At 44.1% G+C, this 23917-nt stretch overlaps 1 protein-coding gene across 1 annotated transcript in view; it reads right to left on the bottom strand.

Moving 5' to 3' along the window:
* The window catches only part of TRIP11 (thyroid hormone receptor interactor 11), an 80657-nt gene that overhangs the window by 9251 nt on the left and 47489 nt on the right, over nt 1–23917 (bottom strand). The window contains exons 12-16 of the mRNA XM_045013484.1: nt 23770–23910; nt 21788–21981; nt 14073–14236; nt 13618–13721; nt 13209–13308 (exon numbers count right to left, since the gene is read on the bottom strand). Coding sequence (XP_044869419.1) covers nt 13209–13308; nt 13618–13721; nt 14073–14236; nt 21788–21981; nt 23770–23910 — 703 coding nt within the window. The remainder of the gene's footprint in view (nt 1–13208; nt 13309–13617; nt 13722–14072; nt 14237–21787; nt 21982–23769; nt 23911–23917) is intronic.

The following is a 23917-nucleotide window of genomic DNA, read 5'->3' as shown; positions in this document are numbered from 1 at the left end:
AGGTACAAATCTCTATGTACCACATATAAAGGATTAACTGGGACACAGGAGCTTCATGCAGAGCCTCTGTGGTAAAATGGATTTCACGCTCAAGTAACACTAACAGAGACCAGGAGCTTTTCCTTCCCTTCCTCTGCAGAGTTGAGTGGCTATCATCTTCAGTCCTGTAGGAAATGTCCATCAGGTTCATCTACCCTTGCAGGAGGTTCCCCTTGCTCATGTGTTTGTATATTTCAGAGCATTTCAAATTATACTTGTAAATTTTAAGTAAACTTTTTAAATTTAAATCCAATATTTTCTCTATTAAGAAGCTGACCATGAGATATGGACATCTACAAGCCTCAATCCCTAAAATATGTAGGTAAAATTCCTATCAATTACTATCAATAAGTAAATATATATTTGGGGCGGGGGAGCGTAACTTTATCTACCTTTTTTGGTTACAAGTCATCTGACATACATGGAAAAACAATTCACTCTAATTTCCACATGGCTTGTAATCCTTTATAAAATTCAGCCCACAACCATGTTGGCACAGTGGGGTTTTCTCAATTAACAATAATAACTCCCATGCCACCCTCAGCAGGACTTTCTATATACATCAAAGACCTTAGCTGTGAAACTGATATGTTCTAATGTATCCTGTTTGAGGACTCCAAGTATAACTGTAATAATTGTGAGTCACAAACTGAATTTTATAGAGTACAAAGCGGAAAGTAACTAGTGTAATGCTTAAAAAAAACCTTACTCCAGAGGCATAAGGATTAGTCTTTTTATTCAAAACAAAGTAAAGATTGATTAATCTGTCTTCGCAATTACACACACACACACTCCCCTCTAATAATCAGATTCATTATTGTACATCTGTATCAATTACACTCTGAATACAAGGGTATATTGAAAAATCCCACATATTAGCATTAACAAACTTTGAGGATGTGATGAGATCAGAGAACCATCCTGATGCGTAAAGTGCCAGAGAATGGCTGCTTAAATACAAACACACACTTGCAAATTCCAATTTTTTGCAAATGCTAGACATAAAAGGGTGTGGGGGGGAGAGAAAAATTACACTGCTTTTAAAATCAAGGTTTTAAAGATATAAAGAAGCATAATTTATATAAAATAACTTAATATGTGGGATTCCACAAGACCAAAGTTTAAAGAAAGAAATGTTAAGAAAAGATGACAGCTGTGGGGGCCGTATGAGTTAGTTGACATGGTATGTTGTGTAGGTCTTTCAGAGAGGAACAGGGAAGAGAAAATCATTTTAAAAAAATTGGAAAATGTGATTACAAAACCAAAAAAATTGACAAAGAAACTCAGGAGCAGGTGTAGTATCTGAAATACCTTTTAACAGTTCCCCCCTCCCTTTTTTTTTTAATTGAACATATTTCAACTTAATGGTGTTGCTTTAGACTACACTATTTTTCAACTGTCCATCTCAAAACTTATTCCTCATAGTCAATACAAACATTACCAATACATTTTTAAAGTGAAAATATTATTGCTAAATATATTATTCTACTTTTGTCAAAACATTTATTCTATCATGAGCTCATTAAGGGTCACTTTAATAGCTATATTCCATCATAAGTTTAATAAGGGTCAATTTTAATGGCTATTACACATTTACACATTTGTAGAGTGAATAAACTGTTTTATAATCAGTCCACATCTCAGAAATATATTTCCTTCTAAAGTATTGTGACATCACAAGTATAATTACACAGTTGAATACAATTTAATCATTTATTTCATGGGTATGAAAAGAGCGCATAGCAGAAGAAACCTGAGCCAAAATTCAGCATGGATTGCTGTAAACGAGACATTTCTGACAGTCTCCAATAATTTGTAAGCCATTTAGGGCAATTCAAAAAATTGCATCTGGTATGTCTTATATTTTCCCATTAAATATCAGTTCTCCTGCCAAAAAAATCCATAAAGAAATTCTTCAAAAGATTTGGCCAACAAAGCAGTGTCTGGGAATGTATTTGGCCCATTTTCAACAGTACATCATATGTTTTCTTGAATAAATAACATGTTAAAAAACTGAGAGCCTTTTCTGAAAAAAACAAAATCTACTATTTGATAGGTACTTCTAACCAAGTAAAATGTTGTTTCCCTTATGCATCAAGTTTTTAAACTAAACTGCTTATATCACACTGAGCGAGACAAGGTGGGTGAAATAGTATCTTTAATTGGAGCAACTTCTATTGGTGGAAAAGACAAGCTTTTGAGTTACACAGAGCTCTTCCTGAGATTTGAATATTTCCTCATTCACCTTGTCTCTCTCATATCCTGGGACCAACATGGCTAAAACAACACTGCAAATATCATATTATTGTTTGAAACCATACTAAGATCCAACCTTGCCTGTAAGTTCAAACCTACTGAGACCTACCAACCTTCCCACCACCACAATCACCAAATGCAAAACTATGGGACTAAGTTTACCCTGGCATGAGCACACCCTCTCACGGGGGGGGTGGGGGGGGGGAGTTTTGTCTGCTTATGCCGAGGTTCAATTTGGTCCTTGGTGTCAGGGAGAGTTTCACATGGAACGACTATACTGAAATCAAGCTATATATACAGATGGTTCAACTCAAACCAAAAAAGGTAACTAGCTGCATCTTCATGTTGCAGCTTGACATTTAATTTACGCTGTAAAAGTCATATGTGGACTTGGGAAAATACCCCTAACTTTGCCCACGGGAGGCCAAGTTTTGCGCACACACAACTGGAATTTGAGTAAACACTCATTCAGTGCATCTGATGCATCCGACGAAATGGGTATTCACCCACGAAAGCTCATACTCCAATATGTCTGTTAGTCTATAAGGTGCCACAGGACTCTTTGCTGCTTTTACTCATTCAATGAACTAGTAAGAGTCACAGCTTTTCTGGAGAATAGTTGCTGAAATAGCTGAGAGTTGCCAAATTACTTTGCACCCCTACTTCCTCTCTAACCCCAAGCTTTCCTATCTGTTTGCTTTAAAATGAAAAGTTTGTTTTAAGGGACAAGAATGAGTTGGTCAATGCAGATGAGGAACAAAAAAATAAAAACACCAAAAAAGTTTTAAAATGAGCAGTAGGAATCAGATGAATATGTTCACTGCTCAACAGCAGAAGCTACCATTACAGGGTGCGATGAGACACTCTGGGCTCCTTCCCCCAAGGAAACTCAAAAGAAGAAGGATCTTCCAATAATTTCCATTTGACAGGGGGAAGAGAATGAGAAAAACCAAGAGCTGCTAGTGACTGCAGGGCACAAGTGACCCTTTGCTATCCCCTCATCTTCAGACACTAATTAACATGGGCACCTTCTGGCTCTCTTCCTACCCCTAGACTCTCATATCAAGCCTGAATCCATGCAGTGAATTGGGTAGGTTGAAAGCAGGGCATGCAAGTAGAGTAATGGCAAAGCAGGTTGGACTAGGGCACCTGGACAGAGGAGGGATGGTCAGGAGAGCAAGAAAGAAGAGAAGGAAAAGGTAACAAGACAGGTACAGAACATCCCCATATGCCTGGAAAAAAAGGTTTAAAACTGGGCTAGATTATTTAACAAACTCAGTACCCTTAATTATTTGTGGGTATTTGTTCAGATCACAAAACCACCATAAAACTTGAGGCAATGGCATAACTATAAATCTTGCCTCAAGAAGGGAACATGACTAATGTAGAAGAGATAACAGGTCAGGACTGGGTTATACTGACGGAGCTGTGTAGGAGAGCTAGCACGTTTGATGCTATCAGACCACTCTGATGGCAACAATTAATTCAACAAGAAAATAAAAACAAAATGAACCCAAAGTTCTTCATATAGCAATTATTTGAATTGCATCAGAGGCATCTATTTTAAAGCTAGTATTCTCACAATCTAGCCTTACTGATGTTTGTTTGCCATATATAAACACCTAAATTTTCACAACTTAAGTTTTCACTTTGGGAACTTGAGACCATATCATACAATGTGCTGATAAGAGAGATGAAAAAGCAGATTTGATAATTTTCGCTAAAATGTTACTGTGTCTTTTAAGGTTTCCTAACATTGTTTTAATGTTAAAACTTTATGACAATGAATCATTAATCTCCAGCTTGTTTATGAAAGAAAAAGCCACACAACTCTTCTTTACACGATTCATGTCTAAGTGCAGTCATAAAGCAAAAGCCATTTATCTCTTTCAAAATTGTTTCTCCTGGCAAACTCCTTCACTGTCTGGCCAAGTTTTGTCTTAAAAATAAAGTACAGTATAACAACATTTATCAACATTTAGAGTACTTAATCCAAGAATATGTTCAAGACATCTTTCTAAACAATAGGGCAATCAAGAATCTTGCATTCCAAAACAGGTGAAATCAGATCCGAAAATTCAGTCTCTGATATAGGCACATAACTCCCATTGATGTCAATGGGAGATAGGTGTATGTGAAGTGATCTGACGCTTTATTATGAAGATTAAAAAAACAAGCAGAAAGTATGAATATAAATTGCTTTTTGCCTATTGCCACACAGATGTCAAACCATAACACATCATATCCTTTTTCTACTCTAATATCAATCACTACCTTTCTGAATGCCCCTCCATCCAATCTCACCTCTGCTGGTGCAACTTCTGCTACCTGGAACATCTTCTACTTCTCTGCCTCACTGCCTCTTCATCTCATTTCAAATCTCAATTGAGCACATCTTTCTCTCTTGTCTCTATATTTACCTTTCATTTTTCTTCTGCTATTATTAATTTTGTAACTATTTAATTCAGATCAAAACTTCCAAATACAATTTATATCAAAAAGACACGGTATTTTTTTAAACAGGATAAAAACACGGACCCGGGATAATAAACACAACAGAAAAACAGTTAATGTTCAAGAAAAAAAGCTGAAGCTCCAGGAGAGAGGAAATAAGTCAAGTTCTATTTGCATATCCATATTTTATTATGGAAACTATTTATAGTTACGATATTTTTATGGCACTCATCACTGTCATATCTGAGCACCTTAAAAACATGCTTTTAAAGAAGGTGACAAAACTCACTTAAGGGCACAGGTATCTAAGAAAGAAGTCTGAATACAAACGGCTTCTCCTGGTAGGAGATCATGAATAAAAGAACTATAAACTTCCTTCAAATCATCAGTTTATAAGAAAAAATTAAAGATTGTCAAGGATGGCACAAAACTGTTCTTTTACTTCACAAGAGGAAAAAAGGGAAGTTACCTTATTGTAACCCAATATGCATGGCTGCTACCTGTATTCTACTGTGGGGTATGCATGCACTCTACACACCTGGGACTGGCTACATCTTAGCTCTCCTTGTGCTTTGTAACAATGATATAAGGCAGTGGTTCTCAAACTGTGGGTCGGGACCCCAAAGTGGGTCGCGACCCTGTTTTAATGGGGTCACCAAAGCTGTTGTTAGACCTGCTGGGGTCTAGGACTGAAGCAAAAGCCCAAGCCCTGCTGCCCAGAGCCGAAGCCCGAGGGATTCATCCCTGGGTGGCGGGTCTCAGGTTACAGACCCCTCGCCTGGAGCAGTAGGAGCAGTAGGGTTTTGGCTTTGCCACCCGCACCTCACCCCCCCTGCCCTGTGTGGCGGAACTCAAGCTTTGGCCCCCTCCTGGGGTCATGTAGTAATTTTTGTTATCAGAAGTGGCAGTGCAATGAAGTTTGAGAACTCCATAAAGGATGGTGGAGACCAACCACCTCTGGTTCTCTCTCTACTGCAAATTGTTTAAAGGTCTGAAGCAGAGGGGAAGGAAGGCGGGTTGTGCAACATAGACAGGGACCACAGATCTCAGAGAACTCCAGTGACAATAAAATAACTTCCTTTTCTTCTTCAAGTGCTCACCCGTTTGTATTCCACTGTGTATGATTCACAAGCAATACTGAGGTAGGAAGAGGGTGCAAAGTTGCAAGCAGTTTAGGATTGTAGGATTGCCACCCCAAAGGATTAATCATCTGTGGAGGCTTGAAGAGGGTGTGGTACCTCATGAAAGTATGGCTAGAGCTCCACATTGCTGCTTTGCAAATGTAAGTAAGGACACCTCATGAAATGATTACTGAGGCTGCTTTTGTAGGAAGGGAGATACAACCCAAGATGCACTTAGGGATTCTTTGAGAGAATAAAGCTTGCCCTCTCATTCATTTTGCTATAGAAACAAATAATCTAGGTGGCATTCTGATCATTTTTATTCTTTGCAGGTAAAATGCTAATGTACATCTCACATCGAGGGAATGAAGTCTGCTCTCTTCATTGGTGATATGAGGCTTCAGAAAAAACCCACAGGTAAGTGTATCGCCTGATTTATGCAGAAATCTAAAACTACTTCAGGGGTGAATTTTATGTGCAGCCATAGCGAGACTGTCTTTGTGAACTACAGCATATGGTAGATCAGCCACCAGGGTCCTGAGTTCACCTACTCTTCTAGCAGACGTGATGGGCAACCAGGAAGGCAACTTTTATGGACAAGTGGGACATGGCTAACAGCTCAAATGGCCTAGTCCATGGGTAGTCAATAGCAGATCATGGACCAAATCCAGACTGCTAGCTAGATGCTTTTAAATGGACCACAAAATCTTTGTATTTACTTATCATTATTGTTATTATTTTCTCTGGAATCTGGACCTTGACTGTACCTTGACCAATAAATTTGGACCTTGACTAAAAATAAGTGATGACCCCGGCCTAGTCAATGTTGAGAATATGAAGATGAGTTCCCATTGTGGGGTTGGTTTCATCACTGGTGGGAGGGTTCTAATCAGACATTTGATATCACCAGGTGAGTGAAGGAATGAATAGCTTTCAATTGCTTGGGCCATTTGAGAGCAATGAGAATGACAAGCTCTCTGTCACAGAACCTGAGGTAATAGCAGAATGGGAGGAAAGGCATACCTCAGGTGGCCTGTCCAGGACAACAGGAGAGCATTTCCTTCAGAGCTGCGTCCCTGAAGTCTCATGGAACAGGATGTGTCACTCTTCCTGCTCACCTGGGATGCAAACATCTCAAGAAGGGGATCCCCTCTAAGTGAAGATGTTGCTCACCACTGAGTCATGTAGTCTCCATTTATGATCAGTGGCAAAATGTCTGGTGAGGCTGTCTGCCAGTGAATTGTGGCCACCCAGTAGATGCAATGACAGCATAATGTGGTTCCCAACACACCAATTCCATAAGTTGACCGCTTATGGTGGGTGGATTTTGCCCCCTCTGCTTGTTTATGTAGAACATTGCCATAATTTTGTCTGGCATTATCAGGATATATCAGGATCATGTGAGTGGTAAGAATGACATGCAAGCTTCAGAATGCTCTTAGTTCCAGGAGATTTATGTGCACTCTAGTTTCCCAAGGTGTTCAAGTACCTTGTGCTATGTGATCATCTATATGAAAGGGAGTATCTGTAATTACCATTTTGTGTTTGTCTATGCATACACATTGAGGGTCTTTCCACCATGTCAGCGAAGCCTTCACCTTGAGGGTATATATACTGTTCAGAGACAAGCTTGTAGGCAACAGAAATGGAATCTGGCAAATGGCATCACTTCATAGAATCATAGAATATCAGGGATGAAAGGGACCTCAGGAGGTCATCTAGTCCAACCCCCTGCTCAAAGCAGGACCAATTCCCAACTAAATAATCCCAGCCAGGGCTTTATCAAGCCTGACCTTAAAAATCTCTAAGGAAGGAGATTCCGCCACCTCCCTAGGTAACCCATTCCAGTGCTTCACCACCCTCCTAGTGAAAAAGTTTTTCCTAATATCCAACCTAAACCTCCCCCACTGCAACTTGAAACCATTACTGCTTGTTCTGTCATCTGCTACCACTGAGAACAGTCTAGATGCATCCTCTTTGGAACCCCCTTTCAGGTAGCTGAAAGCAGCTATCAAACCCCTCCTCATTCTTCTCTTCTGCAGACTAAACAATCCCAGTTCTCTCAGCCTCTCCTCATAAGTCATGTGCTCCAGCCCACTAGTCATTTTTGTTGCCCTCCGTTGGACTCTTTCCTATTTTTCCACATCCTTCTTGTAGTGTGGGGCCCAAAACTGGACACGATACTCCAGATGAGGCCTCACCAATGTTAAATAGAGGGAAATGATCATGTCCCTCAATCTGTTGGCAATACCCCTACTTATATGGCCCAAAATGCCGTTAGCCGCCTTGGCAACAAGGGCACACTGTCGACTCATATCCAGCTTCTCGTCCACTGTAATCCCTAGGCCCTTTTCTGCAGAACGGCTGCCTAGCCATTCAGCCCCAAGTCTATAGCAGTGCATGGGATTCTTCCGTCCTAAGTGCAGGATTCTGCACTTGTCCTTGTTGAATCTTATCAGATTTCTTTTGGCCCAATCCTCTAATTTGTCTAGGTCCCTCTGTATCCTATCCCTACCCTCCAGTGTATCTATCACTCCTCCCAGTTTAGTGTCATCTGCAAACTTGCTGAGGGTGCAGTCCACGCCATCCTCCAGATCATTAATGAAGATATTGAACAAAACCGGCCCCAGGACCGACCCTTGGAGCACTCCGCTTGATACCGGCTGCCAACTAGACATGGAGCCATTGATCACTACCCCTTGAGCCCAACGATCTAGCCAGCTTTCTATCCACCTTATAATCCATTAATCCAGCCCATACTTCTTCAATTTGCCGGCAAGAATATTGTGAGAGACCTCATCAAAAGTCAAGGAATAACACATCCACTGCTTTCCCCTCATCCACAGAGCCAGTTATCTCATCATAGAAGGCAATTAGGTTAGTCAAGCATGACTTGCCCTTGGTGAATCCATGCTGACTGTTTCTGATCACTTTCCTCTCTTCTAAGTGCTTCAGAATTGATTCCTTGAGGACCTGCTCCATGATTTTTCCAGGGACGGAGGTGAGGCTGACTGGCCTGTAGCTCCCCGGATCCTCCTTCTTCCCTTCACATAAGTACATGATGCCACATGCCCTAGAGGAGTGAGGCATACCCAAAGTGACATCTGATGGTTGCACATGACTTGGTCTATTAGATCAATTGTGGCATGGTATCGGTCTGTAGCAAAATAAGCCCTTGCCCTGACTCAAGTCCAGAGTTGCTCCTCTATATTCTATGGAGTGTGTCGGGGTCAGAATAGATTTTTCCAAATTCAGGCGGATACCCAGAAATGTTAAGAGATGGAGCAGCAATGGAGTTGATGCCAGGACTTCTGGTCGGGACCTGTGTGACGAAGTGGGGATTTTCCCTTGTTATGTTGTATGTGAGTCTTACTATTGAGCCTATGTGAGTTTTACTGTTTTGCAAGAATACTGTGCGCGCCTCAGTTTCCCTTTGTGCTGCACCAATACGTTGGTGCTGGGAATAGGGGTGTGTGACTTTGGCTGAGACCTCAGGGGCAAGTGAGGCTGCTCCAGCTGCTTGCACATATGCTATGACTGGTGCTGTAACCTGAGACCCAGGGGGAAACGATACAAAGACAAGGAGGAGGAGCAACGGGGGTTTCTGAGGTCGTGTAGCTGGAGGTTGGCAGTCTGCTTGGGAGACTGGAAGAGGGGGAATCCTGGCTGTCTGGCCCAGGACTCCTCAACATGGACTTGGCTGAAAGTCACTGATTTCTATGATAGCAAGCTCTGTCCTACACTGTCTTCCTGTCAACTAATAAACCCTTCTGTTCTACATGCTGACTGAGAGTCACTGCTAACTGAAGAGTTGGGGTGCAGGGCCCTCTGGCTTCCCCAGCAGCCCCGCACGGGTGGATTCACTATGGGAAACGCACAGTGTGGAAGGGGATGCTGAATGCTCCGAGGTCAGACCCAGGAAGGTTGAAGCTGTGTAAGCGTCTTGCCCTGGCAACAGAATGCTCAGAGAGAGGAAGCATGCTCCCCCAGAGTCCTGACTGGCTTCGTATGGAGTAGTTCCAGAACATTGGCCCGGTGACTCCGTGACAACCTGCCTTTCAGAAGCCAGCAATCTAAGTATGGGAGGATGGTGGAGCTGTTGTAACTGTGCAGCGCTGCTACTACTGCAAAGACTTTTGTAAAGACCATGGGGTACTGCTGCAAACCAAATGGAAGAATTCTATACAGGTAGCGGTCAGGACCCACTACAAATCTGAGGAACCTTCTGTGAGAAGGGTGAATGTACACATGAAAATAAGCATCTTTCACATTAAGAGCTATAAACCATGTGTCTTTGACTAGGGATGGAATTACTAATGTCATTGTGATAATGCAAAATTTCTGTTTACAAATAAAAACACTGAGTTGAAGTAGGTAAGGAATAGGTCTCCACCCTCCCTTCTTGGGGACCATGAAATATTTCAAATAGAATCCTTTTCCCTGATGCTGAGGTGGCATCCTCTCAATAGTCTCTCTCCTATGACAGGAAACAATCTCCTGCAGGAGAGTCTCCTTGTGATAGTGATCTCTGAAGATGGATAGGGAACAGGGTTTTGAATGGGATAGAGAGATACATTTAATGGTATAGCTAGGATGGATAATATCCAGCACCCATCTGTCTGTTGTTATTCTCCAATTGTGGGAAAATTGGGCTAGGTGACCACCAAAGTGAACCTTGGAATTGAGTGGATATGGCATCAACATCAGTTCACAGCTTCTGAGTGTCCTGTCAAAAATATTTTTTTTGCAGGGGGTGAGGTTGAGTAGATGCAGCTGATGTAGAAGGAGCAGTGAATCTAGATCATTGCACCTTTTGCCGTTTGCAGGGCGGCTCATACAAACACTAATAATAAAAGGGTGTAGAAAGGGCATATGTTTGCACGGCTGCTTATGAAATCATCTTTACCGGATTGGTGTGTATACAGGGAACGGAGGGCTGCCCTGGGGGTCCTTTAACAAGTGCAAGGAATCATCCATCTTTTCATTAAAAAGGCTGGTTTTGTCAAAGCACAAGTCCTCTGTGGTGTTTTGGACTTTTCTAGGGACTCTTCAAGTGTGTAGCCACAACTGACAGCACATCACTAGGGCAGTTGCCATTCATCTTGATGCTATGTCTCCTGCAACAAGCAAAGAGGTTCTGGCCACTAACTTGCCTTCATCTGTAAGGGCTTGAAATTTAGCCTGGTCTTTTTGAGGGAGTTTCTCTTTGAAGCCCAGAAACTTTATGTAATTTATAAAATCATACTTGAACAGCAGAGCCTGGTAGTTTGATATTCCAAATTGGAGGCTAGTAGACATAAATACTTTCCACCTGAAAAGGTCTAAGCATTTGGCCTCTTTATCTGCAGGGGTGACCCTGGGGTGATGCTGCCTGGATCTTTCAGTGGCTGCCTGAACAACCAAGGAGCTTGGGGCAGGATGGGAAAAGAAGAACTCTGCTCCCTCAGTTTTTCTACCCTCTTGGGGGTAGCGGCACATGTCACATATATCATACGGGTCTTGCCAGTTCCAGTATGGCTTCACTGATCGGGAGCACTATTCAACTGAGTATCATGGATTGTAGGATATCCAGAAGTTTATGCAGTGTGTCCTGGATCTCTTTTAAGGAGATCTGCAACTCCTATGCCATCCTCCATAGCAACTCCTGGAACTTTCAATGGACATCTGGAGGAGAGAGTGAAGCCTGAGTGACCATCTCACTGTTGGTATTGGTGATTCCAGCTCATCCTCTTCCTCTTCTGTGGGTTCCAGATGAGGTTCTGACTGACCCCTTGGAGGAGAGGGGTAACATGACTCCCTACTTGTTTGCATGGACTCCAAGTACCAATACCAAGTAGGAGGGGTCAAATGTAGGCTGTGGAGGCCCTGACGGCAGTGGGTACTACTGCTTCTGAGAAAGATATGCTAGGTTGGGTGGATGAGGCTGGTTGCAGGAGACTTTTGATCCCCTGTCTGGGCTGATCTCTCTCAGTGGAGTTGATGGAAGTTCCTCTGGTATATTTGATTCTCCTAACAATGAAAAAGTCAGGTCCATCTCCATCAATGGTGTGGTGGTACCACTGAAGCTGCAGGGAGCAAACAGGAAGGTGGACTTCTTTCAGAGACCCTGCTTCCTCCTGAAGTCATAATCTCCCTAGTCAGGATGGCCCCGACAGTAGGGGAGTTTTCAGACCTGGTAGGAGGAACATATCCTCCAGAGAGGTGTAAGTCTCTGCCCTCCTTGAGAATAATGGAGTCTTATCACCTGGCACTGTTGGTGTCGACATAGCTAGAGTCTTAGTGGTTGGTGAACCGTTACAGGGGTGCCCATAATGCATCTCCCTTTGAATGCTCTTCATGGATAACAACAACAGTTCTGGGTCCTTAGAGTCCCAGTACTTAGATTTTGTCAGTGTCTGAGCTGGTGCCACTGTTGGTGTAGAGTTCAGTACAGAAGGAGCTCTGCTCCTATGCATCTTTTGATCATGGCCATGCGGCTTAGGAGGGCCTAAGTTCCTGGGTCCAAAGACTCTCCCAACTCTGACAGGGTCAGGGAGGGATCTCTCTTCCTTGCAGTGGATTTACAGAGGAATCTGCTTTTATGTTTATGAATGTCCCCTACTCTCATAAGACCACTCAGACGAAGGATCTTTAGCTTTGCTTCTTCCTGCTCCTGAGTATGACATCATGCAGGGAGGCAAGCTCTTCGATGACTATGGCTGATGTACAAGGAGTCCCCCTAGTCTGGGACTATCTGAGTGGCAGATACTGAACTTAGTGGAGATATGCTTCCTTGAGGCAATAAAGGCATCATTAGCTGGTTGTCATTGACTGAAAAGGAGCAAGGACAGGAAACAGTTTTGAAGCCTGGTATCCTGGGCATAATCCAGCCTTCCCAGTATGGGATACAGGAGCGTACTGGAGGGGTTGGGGTGGGATTCTAACTAATAGCTAACTATACTAATAAAACTAATACTAGCTAGCAGAAAGTCTATAAAATCTCACAAAACTTTGTTATTTTGAATATTTACAGAATGAAGAGAAGGATCAGCTCTGGACAGTGGAGGGTCCATCACAGATCATATGGCAGTAAGGAGGAACTGGAAAGATGGTTGGTTTGCACTGCCCCTTATGCCTGTGGTTTGAATCACAAGGAGAGCAAGGGAGCAGGTATGGACCAATGGACAAGATTCTTCCAGTCCCAGATGCATGGAGAACGTTTGTATCCCAGAGTGAAATATTCACAGGGACCAACACTCAAAGAAGTTATTAGTTCACACCTTTGCTAACTTTCCCAGAGTACCACACCATCTCCTCAATTTCTTGCACACTTTTAGAAAAAAAAATCAACTTGTTTACCTTGTTTCCTAAGGTCCTCAATTTGCTCCTCTTTGAGATCCAACTGCTCAGTCAGCCTTGATGCTGCATCCAAGGCAGCATTTGCTTCCTCTAAACTTTCCTGTAAGGAGAGGAAAGTCACTATCACAATAATCTATTGTGATGACAAAAATAAAGTATTTCAAACTCAAAGATTTTAATCACTGTTATTTTAAATTCTTGGACTGTAAACATACGAGGAAAATGAATAATCAGCACAATTTCACCTAATTGGCTAGCTTGTCCTCCTTTTCTCCTCCCTTCCACCAGTCAAAAATTTTACTAATGACTTATAAACAGCATTATCTAATATATTCCTGTGTAATAAGGTATTTAAAACCCAACAATCGGGATTATTTAATACAGTAATTTAAAAATCTTCTCAGCCCACCTGTAAAGACTCAACCCTTCCTTCTAGCTTTTCAGCTTTTTTTTTCCATTCTGCAGTCTGTTTTTGGTGTTTTTCTAGTTCCGCTGAATACATGGCTTTCTCCTCTAAAAGGGGGGAAAAAAACAAAACCCACACAGTTAGTTCACACTTTCTAATCCTCAAGGTTTTACTGCTACACATCACAAAACCTAAGGTATGGAAATTCAAATACAGCACCGCTAACAGTGAAATTTCTGGACCCGCTGAAGTCAATGGGATTTTCACCATTGACTTCAATGTGGCCAGAATTTCACCCTAAGTGTATTAAAGGTAAAATTGAGATTTTGAAATTAAAATCTACTTGAATGCAATTGGTGATCGCCAAAATTAAAAACAATGCACCAAACCACAACTCTATTATACTGATTGAAAATGTTCATTGCAATCTTTTCTTCAAGATTTTTGATGCAACTTACCCTGCTGGAATTGCTCTAGTACCATCTGCAGGTTGGCCAGTGACAGTGCATACTGTTTCACCTGATCCTGTGACATGGTAAGCTGTAGCAGAGTTTCATCTCTCTGTCTGGACACTAGGTTCAGCTGCTCTTGCAAGGATTCCACCTGCAGACTGGCTTGATGGCTTCATCAAAAGAAAATATTTTTTTATATACATACATACATACACACACACCCATTTAATTCCAGTTCTCTTTATTCCCTCTATCTGATAAGCCGATAGTTATCTGAATCCAGAGTGCATTCCCCATGTTAATTAATAGCACTTCCATTGATCCAAAAGTTGGGAATGTCCCCCAGGACAGGAACAGGAATGTAGTGTAGTATAGTGTGTAAACTGCTTATTGAATACAGTAGAACCTCAGAGTTACAAACACCTCTGGAATGGAGGTTGTTCAGAACTCTGAAATGTTCATAACTCTGAACAAAATAAAAACAACGAGGAATCCTTGTGGCACCTTAGAGACTAACAAATTTATTTGGGCATAAGCTTTTGTGGGCTAGAGCCCATTTCATCAGAAGCATGACGTGAAAAAATACAGGAGCAGGTATAAATACATGGAAGGATGGGAGTTGCTTTACCAAGTGTGAGGTCAGGCTAACAAGATAAATCAATTAACAGCAGAATACCAAGGGAGGAAAAATAACTTTTGAAGCGGTAAGAGAGTGGCCATTACAGACAGTTGACAAGAAGGTGTGAGTAACAGTGGGGAGAAATTAGTATTGGGGTGATTGCATCATGCGTGGTGAAAGTGTGTATGGAGGACCACGTCGCTGCTCTGCAGATTTCCTGGGTGGGAACCTGCACCAGGAATGCCATTGAAGAGGCCTGAGCCCTGGTGGAGTGCACAGTGATCGAAGGAGCAGGCACCCCTGCCAGGTTGTAGCACTCAGAGATGCAGGATGCGATCCACAACAAAATCTATTGAGAAGAGACAGGAAGACCTTTCATTCTGTCTGCCACTGCAGTGAATACCTGGACAGACTTTCGGAACGGTTTCGTTCTCTCAATGTAGAAGGCTAGTGCTCTGCGGACATCCAGTGAGTGAAGTCTTTGCTCCCTGCCGCTCAAGTGCGGCTTAGGGTAGAAAACAGGGAGGAAGATGTCCTGGTTGATGTGAAACTGGGAGACAACCTTCGGGAGAAAAGCCGGGTGAGCTGAACCTTGTCCTTATGGAATACAGTGTAAGGGGGCTCTGACATTCTCCTAGCCGAAGTTATTGCTACCAAAAATGCCACCTTGTGTGAGAGATAGATCAGGGAGCACGTCGTCAAAGGCTCAAATGACAGCCCCATAAGTCTGGATAGGACCAAACTGAGGTCCCAAACTGAGACAGGCTGTTGGACCTGCAGGTATAGCTTGTCAAGACCTTTAAGAAAATGGCTGACCAACGGGTTGGCAAAGACTGAGCATCCCTCTGCACCTGGGCAGAAGGCAGAGACGGCAGTCAAGTGAACCCTTATTGACAACACAGACAGTCTCTGCTGCTTGAGGTGAGAAGATAGTCCAGTATTAGTGACACCAAGGCGGCGGCGAAGACGAATGGTGCTGCGACAACCAGACTGAAAATCTCTTCCACTTGGCAAGGTACGTAACTCTTGTGGAGGGTTTCCTGCTGCCAGGGAGAACTAACTTGTCTGACTTGATCAGAGTAAGAAAGCTCCACCGGGTTCAGCCATAGAGCTTCCACGCCACGAAGTGGAGTGTCTCGTAGTTTACATGTTGGAGACAGCTGTGATTCTGAGTTAGTAAGTTCAGAAAGAGCGGCAAGGTGACTGGAGCTTTCACGGATATTTCCAGGAGTGATGTGTATCACTGCTGGCGGGGTAAGCTAGAGCTATCGGTATCATTGAAGCTTCTTCCCTCCATATGTTGAGGAGCACCTTGTGAACGAGAGGGACGGGAGGGAATGTGTGTAGGAGACGGCCTCCCCATAGGAGGAGGAACGCATCCGTGATGGAGCCCAGCCTGCGATTCAGGAAGAAGCAAAACTGCTGACACTTCCTGTTGCATCACGCGGCGAAAAGGTCTATCTGGGGAAAGACCCACTGATGGAATATTGAGTTCACGACGTCCAGGCGATGGACCACTTGTGGCCGTGGAACGACCTGCTGAGATGGTCCGCCAACTCATTCTGTACTCCAAGGAGGTCTGATGCTTGCAGGTGTATTGAGTGTTCTACACAGAAGTCCCAAAGCATGAGGGCTTCCTGGCACAGGGGAGAGGAGTGTGCACCCTCTGCCCCATTTGTTGATGTAAAACATCGCCGTGGTGTTATCTGTCATGACTGATACACATCTCCCTGTTAGGTGGGCTCGGAAAGTCTGGCATGCCAGGCGTACTGCTCTCAGCTCTCTGACATTGATGTGTAGCGCAAGATCTGCCTGAGACCAGAGGCCTTGTGTTCTGAGGTCTCCCAAATGTATCCCCCAACCCAAGTCTGACGCATCTGTCACTAGTGAGAGGGATGGTTGCGGGATGGTGAAGGGAACCCCTACAGATACTACCTGCGGGTCGAGCCATCACAGGAGGGAGTTGAGTACCGGGCAAGGCAGGGTTACAATTCTGTCCAAACTGTCCCGGGCTGGATGATACACTGACCCTAGCCATGACTGAAGAGGTCGAAGTCTGAGTCTAGCATGCTGTACTATGTAGGTAAAAGCAGCCATGTGTCCTAGAAGTTTCAGGCAGTTCCATGCTGTATAGGTGAGGAACTGCCTGAGACCTTGAATGATGTTGCTGGGAGCTCAAAATCTCGCTTCAGGAAGGAATGCCCTTGCCTGTGTCGAGTCCAGTACCAACCCTTCAAATTCTATCCTCTGAATCGGGGACAGCTTTGATTTCCCCTCGTTCAGTAGCAGACCCAGTTCACCAAAAGACACTCTTATGAAGGTGATTTTCATCTCTACTTGAGCCCTGGTTTGGCCCTTGATCAGCCAGTCGTTGAGGTACGGGAACACCTGTCGCCTGCACAGGAATGTGGCTACGACTGCCATGCACTTGGTGAATACGTGAGGTGGCGTTCACAGGCCAAACAGGAGGACTGTGAACTGGTAGCGGGTATTGTTCATCACAAACATGAGGTATTTTCTTTGGGACGGAGTTATTGCTATGTAAAAGTAAGCGTCCTTCAAGTTGAGGGCGGCATACCAGTCTCCTGGATCCAGTGAAGGGATGATGGAGGCCAAAAAGGCCATGAGGAATTTGAGTTTCTTCACAAACTTGTTGAGTTCTCGCAGATCTACGATAGGCCTGAGCCCTCTTTTGGCTTTCGGTATTAGGAAATATCGGGAATAGAAGCCCTTGCCCTTTTGTTCCTGAGGAACCTCTTCCACTGCCCCTAGTGAAAGGAGCGAGGAACCTCCTGTATAAGGAATTGCTCGTGAGAGGGATCCCTGAAGAGGGACACGGAAGGAGGTGGAAGGGCAGGAGGGCACAGAATTGGATGGAGTATCCCCTCTCTACCATGCGGAGCACCCAGCAGTCCGAAGTGATACGGGACAATGCATGGTAGAAAGGGGATAGTCTGATGAAAAGGTAAGGTGGGGTAGATCCAGTTCTTGATCTGGTACGCTATCCTCTTGCGCACCTTCAAAAGGCCTGTTTCTGGCCCTCAGAAGGCTTGGTCTGGCCAGAGCCCTGCCCTGAGGATGGGTGCAGCTTCTTCCTGCCACTCAGATTCCTCTTCCGGGAACCATCCTGTTGGTTGTGCTGGTAAAACCGCAGAGGAGGTTTCTGCCTGAAATGCCTGCATTGTGTGGTGGGGGTATGTATACCCAGGGACTTGAGCGTAGCCCTCAAGTCCTTTAAACTGTACAATCTTCTGTCTGTCTTTTCAGAAAACAATGCCTGACCTTCAAAAGGTAGGTCCTGGATGGTCTGTTGGACTTTGTGAGGTAGTCCAGAGACCTGGAGTCAAAAGGATCTCCTCATGGCCACCACTGTAACCATTGTATGGGCGGCCACATCCGCGCCATCAAGAGCCACCTGCAAGGAGGCCCTAGAAATGAGTTTGCCTTCATCAACGAAGGCATTAAATTCAGAACGAGAGACTGGTGGTAACAGCTTGGCAAACTCGGTCATCGCTCCACATGTGTTAAAGCAGTATCTGCTAATGATGGCCTGTTGGTTTTCAATTCAGAGCTGTAAACCACCTGTGGACTATACTTTCCTCCCAAATAAGTCAAGTTTTGGCCTCTCGGCTTTTAGGGGAGGGTCCCTGGAACCCCTGGCACTCCCTTTGGTTCGCAGCATCCACCACCAGGGAGTTGGGTGGAGGGTGAGTGTACAAGTACTCATACCCCTTTGAAGGGACAAAATAGCGTCTTTCATTCCTCCTTGCTATGGGGGGGGATGGGGGAGGGGGAAGGGCAAGGAGGCCAGGGTCTGCCACAAAGTTTTTGTGATTTCGTTTATAGTTTTAATAACTGGCAGTGTGATACGCAAAGGTCCAGAGGGGGCAAGGATGTCCATCATGGGATCCGCATGCTCTACCACTTCCTCTGCCTGGATCCCCAGGTTCTGGGCCAGTCTGTGCAACAACTGTTGCAGGACCCTACTCTCCTCCAAGGCCGGGGCCATTGACGTACCCAGAACAGCCTCATCTGGGCAGGACGAGGACGAAAACACTGGCCCATGGCCCTGGTCACTGCCCTCGGCGCCAAGAGGGTCACGGTGCTCATGGGACTGGCATGCTGATTGTGCTGAGGCTGCCAGTGCCGAGCTCAAAGCGGCAGGCGGGGGTGCAGGAGTCATCACCGGAGATGGACCAGGTGCCTGTTCCTGCGGAGGGGCAAGGGATGCTGATGCGATCAACACTGATCTGGATCTTGACGCCTGATTCTGACGCTGGGCCCAGGGAGTCCAAAAGGGCCACTGAGTTGGTAGTTACCACAGAGGTGGCCATGGCCACGGAGGAGGCTGGCGGTGTTGCCTAGATCTAGACCTCCTGCTGCTGGACGATATGACCCTGCCTCGGACTCCGAGGTCTCCAAAAAAGAAGAGCACGGAGAAGCAGTACTGGATGATGCTGAAGAGTGATGCGGACCCTCTGGGGACTGATGCGGTTCCCCTCCATGGGCAGATGGCACCAGGAAGTAGTGTGCTGGAGCAGGGGAGTGGCGTGACATCATTGCTGACTTTGCCCTATCACCGGTGCCTCGTCCCTCCTTGGAGAAGGCGGAGCCATCAGACGAATAAGGTCCTGTACCACCTCAAAAGTCTCTGGAGTGGAGTTGAATGTCCCGGTCATGACAGTCCAGAGAATGGGAGTGGGCCGGACTCAACTGGACCCCTTGCGGGGCAGGAGTCAATGAGCCCCTGGGAGCTGCCAGGCCCAAAGTAGGCTGGGTGGGCTGAGGTCTCCCTGCCGGTGTCTCCTTAGGCTTAGGAGGGGAACAGCAACCACTCTCCTGCCTTTTTCTTCTTGGGCACCGGGGACACAGATCGGCACCTACCAGAAGTCTTATGTTTGGTGACATGTTGGTGCCAGGAATCTGTGGGTACCACTGTGGGTCTGTGGATGAGGGGAAAGCAATGGACGTGTTATTCCTTGACTTTAGCAAAGCTTTTGATACAGTCTCCTTCAGTACTCTTGCCGGCAAGTGAAAAAAGTATGGGCTGGATGAATGGACTATAAGGTGGAAAGAAAGCTGGCTAGATCGTTGGGCTCAACGGGTAGTGATCGATGGCTCCTTGTCTAGTTGGCAGCCGGTATCAAGCGGAGTGCCCCAAGGGTCAGTCCTGGGGCTGGTTTTGTTCAATATCTTCATTAATGATCTGGAGGATGGTGTGGACTGCACTCTCAGCAAGCTTGCAGATGACACTAAACTGGGAAGAGTGATAGATACGCTGGAGGGTAGGGATAGGATGCAGAGGGACCTAGACAAATTAGAGGATTGGGCCAAAAGAAATCTGATGAGGTTCAGCAAGGACAAGTGCAGAGTCCTGCACTTAGGATGGAAGAATCCCATGCACTGCTACAGACTAGGGACTGAATGGCTAGCCAGCAGTTCTGCAGAAAAGGACCTAGGGGTTACAGTGGACGAGAAGCTGGATATGAGTCAACAGTGTGACCTTGTTGCCAAGAAGGCTAACGGCATTTTGGGCTGTATAAGTAGGGGCATTGCCAGCAGATTGAGGGAAGTGATCGTTCCCCTCTATTTGACATTGGTGAGGCCTCATATGGAGTAGTGTGTCCAGTTTTGGGCCCCACACTACAAGAAGGATGTGGGAAAATTGGAAGGAGACCAGCGGAGGGCAACAAAAATGACTAGTGGGCTGGAGCACATGACTTATGAGGAGAGACTGAGGGAACTGGGATTGTTTAGTCTGCAGAAGAGAAGAATGAGGGGAGATTTGATAGCTGCTTTCAACTATCTGAAAGGGGGTTCCAAAGACGATGGATCTAGACTCTTCTCAATGGTAGCAGATGACAGAACAAGATGTAATGGTTTCAAGTTGCAGTGGGGGAGATTTAGGTTGGATATTAGGAAAATCTTTTTCACTAGGAGGGTGGTGAAGCACTGGAATGGTTTATCTAGGGAGGTGGTAGAATCTCCTTCCATAGAGGTTTTTAAGGTCAAGCTTGACAAAGCCCTGGCTGGGATTATTTAGTTGGGAATTGGTCCTGCTTTGAGCAGGGGGTTGGACTTGATGACCTCCTGAGGTCCCTTCCAACCCTGATATTCTATGATTCTATGATTCAGGAGTCCTTAGTCTCCTTTCTAGGAGCTGATGCATGCACCATCGGGGCTGTTGCACTGCACACGGAGGCAGTGGCACTTGGCATGGGCTCCGCCAACCCAGGGTTGGATTGCAGGTGGAGGGCTGCCCCCATGAAGATAAGTCTGAGTCTCTGCTCGCGATCCTTAAGGGTCCTCAGCCCGAACCCTTTACAAATGCGGCACTTGTCCTTCTGTATCAGAGGGGTAGCCGTGTTAGTCTGGATCTGTAAAAGCAGCAAAGAGTCCTGTGGCACCTTATAGACTAACAGACGTATTGGAGCATGAGCTTTCGTGGGCAAGTACCCACTTTGTCGGATGCATGCCTTGTCCTTCTGGTGACTCTCGCCAAGGCACTTCAAACAAAGAGTGTGTGGGTCCCTTTTTCGCCTCAATCTTCCGCAGACTTCACCACATGGTTTGAACCCCAGCGACCAAGGCATGCCTGGCGACGAGGGAGAAATGGGGGAGGGAGAACCCCCCCACAATGAAAACTTAGCCAACTAACACTACTACTACTATTAACTTAAGACAAAAACTATTAACTATATATAAAATACAATGGGACACTGTTAAAGGCACTTGCAGAAGCAAGAGCGAGGGAAGTTCCAGCTAGCCATCACTGGTGGTAAGAAGGGAATGAAGGGGTGGCAGGTCAGCAAGGCCCTATATTGGGCGCCATGAGGGCACGACTGCAGGAGTCACACAGGCCAACCCTACGGATGCTGCTAGGGGAAAAATCTTCCAGCTGTTGTGCACGCAGCACACATACACCTGATTGGAACTGACATGAACAAGCACTCGAAGAAGAATATCGATGTTCCATGCCTTCATTTTACTCAGTGCTTAGCACATCTATGCTCTTTAAAGCTAATAAAAATCATATCACCATCACTCTAGAATACTTCAATTATTCAAAGAAATGCTAATGCTGGATGGAGGCAAATATTACCTGGCATTTTCCACTGCAGTAGAAGAGGACACTAGTTTTTCCTCCAAAACCATGACCTTCTTTCTTAGCTTGGTCTCTCGGTCCTCTGCAGCTAAAGCTTCCTGTGTATAGGAGTCCTCCATTTCTAAGAGGTGATTGCGCAACCTCTCCAGTTCCTGGTTTAGACGCTGCTCCTTATCACGTAAATGCTGCACCTGGGTAAATATAGTGTATGTTCGATTGACACATACTTCTTTGTGCATGATACTATAAGCAAATCAAATTATTTCCTTTGATTTATATTTAGGGCTGTCAAATTATTTTTTAAAAAATCGTAATTAATGGTGAGATTAAAAAAATAATCATGATTAATCACAGTTTTGATCACACTGTTAAACAATTGAATAACAATTTAAATTTATTATAAATGTTTGGCTTTTTTCTACATTTTCAAATATATTATTTCAATTACAATATAGAATACAAAGTGTACAGTGCTCACTTTATATTATTTTTTATTACAAATATTTGCACTGTAAAAAACAAAAGAAATAGTATTTCTATTCATCTGTAGTGCAATCTTTGTCGTGAAAGTGCAATGTACAAATGTAGATTTTTTTTTAACATAACTGCACTCAAAAACAAAACAATGTAAAACTTTAGAGCCCACAACTCCCCTCAGTCCTACTTCTTGTTCAGCCAATAGTTACAACAAACATGTTTGTTTATATTTGTGGGAGATAGCGCTGCCTGCTTCTTATTTATAATGTCACCTGACAGTGAGAACAGGTGGGTTCTGCTTCATAACGAGCCAAAGCAGTGCAGCCCAATGCACCTTCATTTTCATCATCAGAGTCAGATGCCACCAACAGAAGGTTGATTTTCATTTTTGGTGATTCAGGTTCTGTAGTTTCTACATTGGAGTGTTGCTCCTTTAAGACTTCTGACAGCACGTTCCCCATCTCGTCCCTTTCAGATTTTGGAAAGCACTTCAGATTCTTAAACCTTGGGTCGAGTGCTGTAGCTATCTTCAGTAATCTCATATTGGTACCTTCTTTGCGTTTTTGTCAAGTCTGCAGTGAAAATGTTCTTAAATCGAACAACCTATGCTGGGTCGTCATCCAAAACTGCCCGAACGTGATATATATGGCAGAATGCGATACCACGGAGCAGGAGACATAAAATTCTCCCCCAAGAGTTCAGTCATAAATTTAACTAACACATTATTTTTTTTAATAAGTGTCATCAGCATGGAAGCATGGCCTCTGGAATGGTGGTTGAAGCATGAAGGGGCACACAAATGTTTACCATATTTGGTGCATAAATACCTTGCAAGTCAGCTAAAACAGTGCCATGAGAATGCGTTCTCATTTTCAGGTGACATTGTAAATAGGAAGCGGGAAGAATTATCGCCTGTAAATGTAAACAAACTTGTCTGTCTTAGCAATTAGCTGAACAAGAAGTAGGACTGAGTGGACTTATAGGCTCTAAAGTTTTACAGTTTTGAGTGCAGTTATGTAAAAAAAATTCTACATTTGTACATTGCACTTCCGTGATAAAAAGATTGCCCTACAGTACCTGAATGAGGTAAACTGAAAAATACTATCTTTTGGGGGTTTTTTTACAGTGCCAATATTTGTAATAAAAAATAATATAAAGTGAGCACTGTACACTTTGTATTTTGTGTTGTAATTGAAATCAATATATCTGAAAATGTTGAAATACTTCAAAAATATTTATAATAAATTTAAATTGGTATTCTATTATTGTTTAACAGTATGATTAAAACTGCTCTTAATCATGACTTTTTTAATCTTGTTAATTTGTTTTGTGTTAATCACTTGGGTTAACCGCAATTAATGGACAGCCCTAATTGTATTGCATAGATATATATTTTAGATGCCTTTTTTATACTTATCTAAGAATTCTTAAGGCACGGTAAATTCTCTGATTTTTCTTATTCACTCACCCTTTTTGTGCTTTACTCTTGTTTAATGTCATACCTCATTCTGTAGGGCACTGCTCTCCATTTGTTTCTGTTTGAGTGCTAACATGACTTGGTCTCTTTCTTGTTGAAAAGAAACAGCCTTTTCTTGCATTGACTTAACTTCATTTAACAGATGATTCAATTCCCCCATCTTGCCCTTTGGA

This window comes from Mauremys mutica, chromosome 4, assembly GCF_020497125.1.
Source record: "Mauremys mutica isolate MM-2020 ecotype Southern chromosome 4, ASM2049712v1, whole genome shotgun sequence".
Lineage (NCBI taxonomy): Eukaryota > Metazoa > Chordata > Testudines > Geoemydidae > Mauremys > Mauremys mutica.
This window is presented reverse-complemented; position numbering and strand designations above follow the sequence as displayed.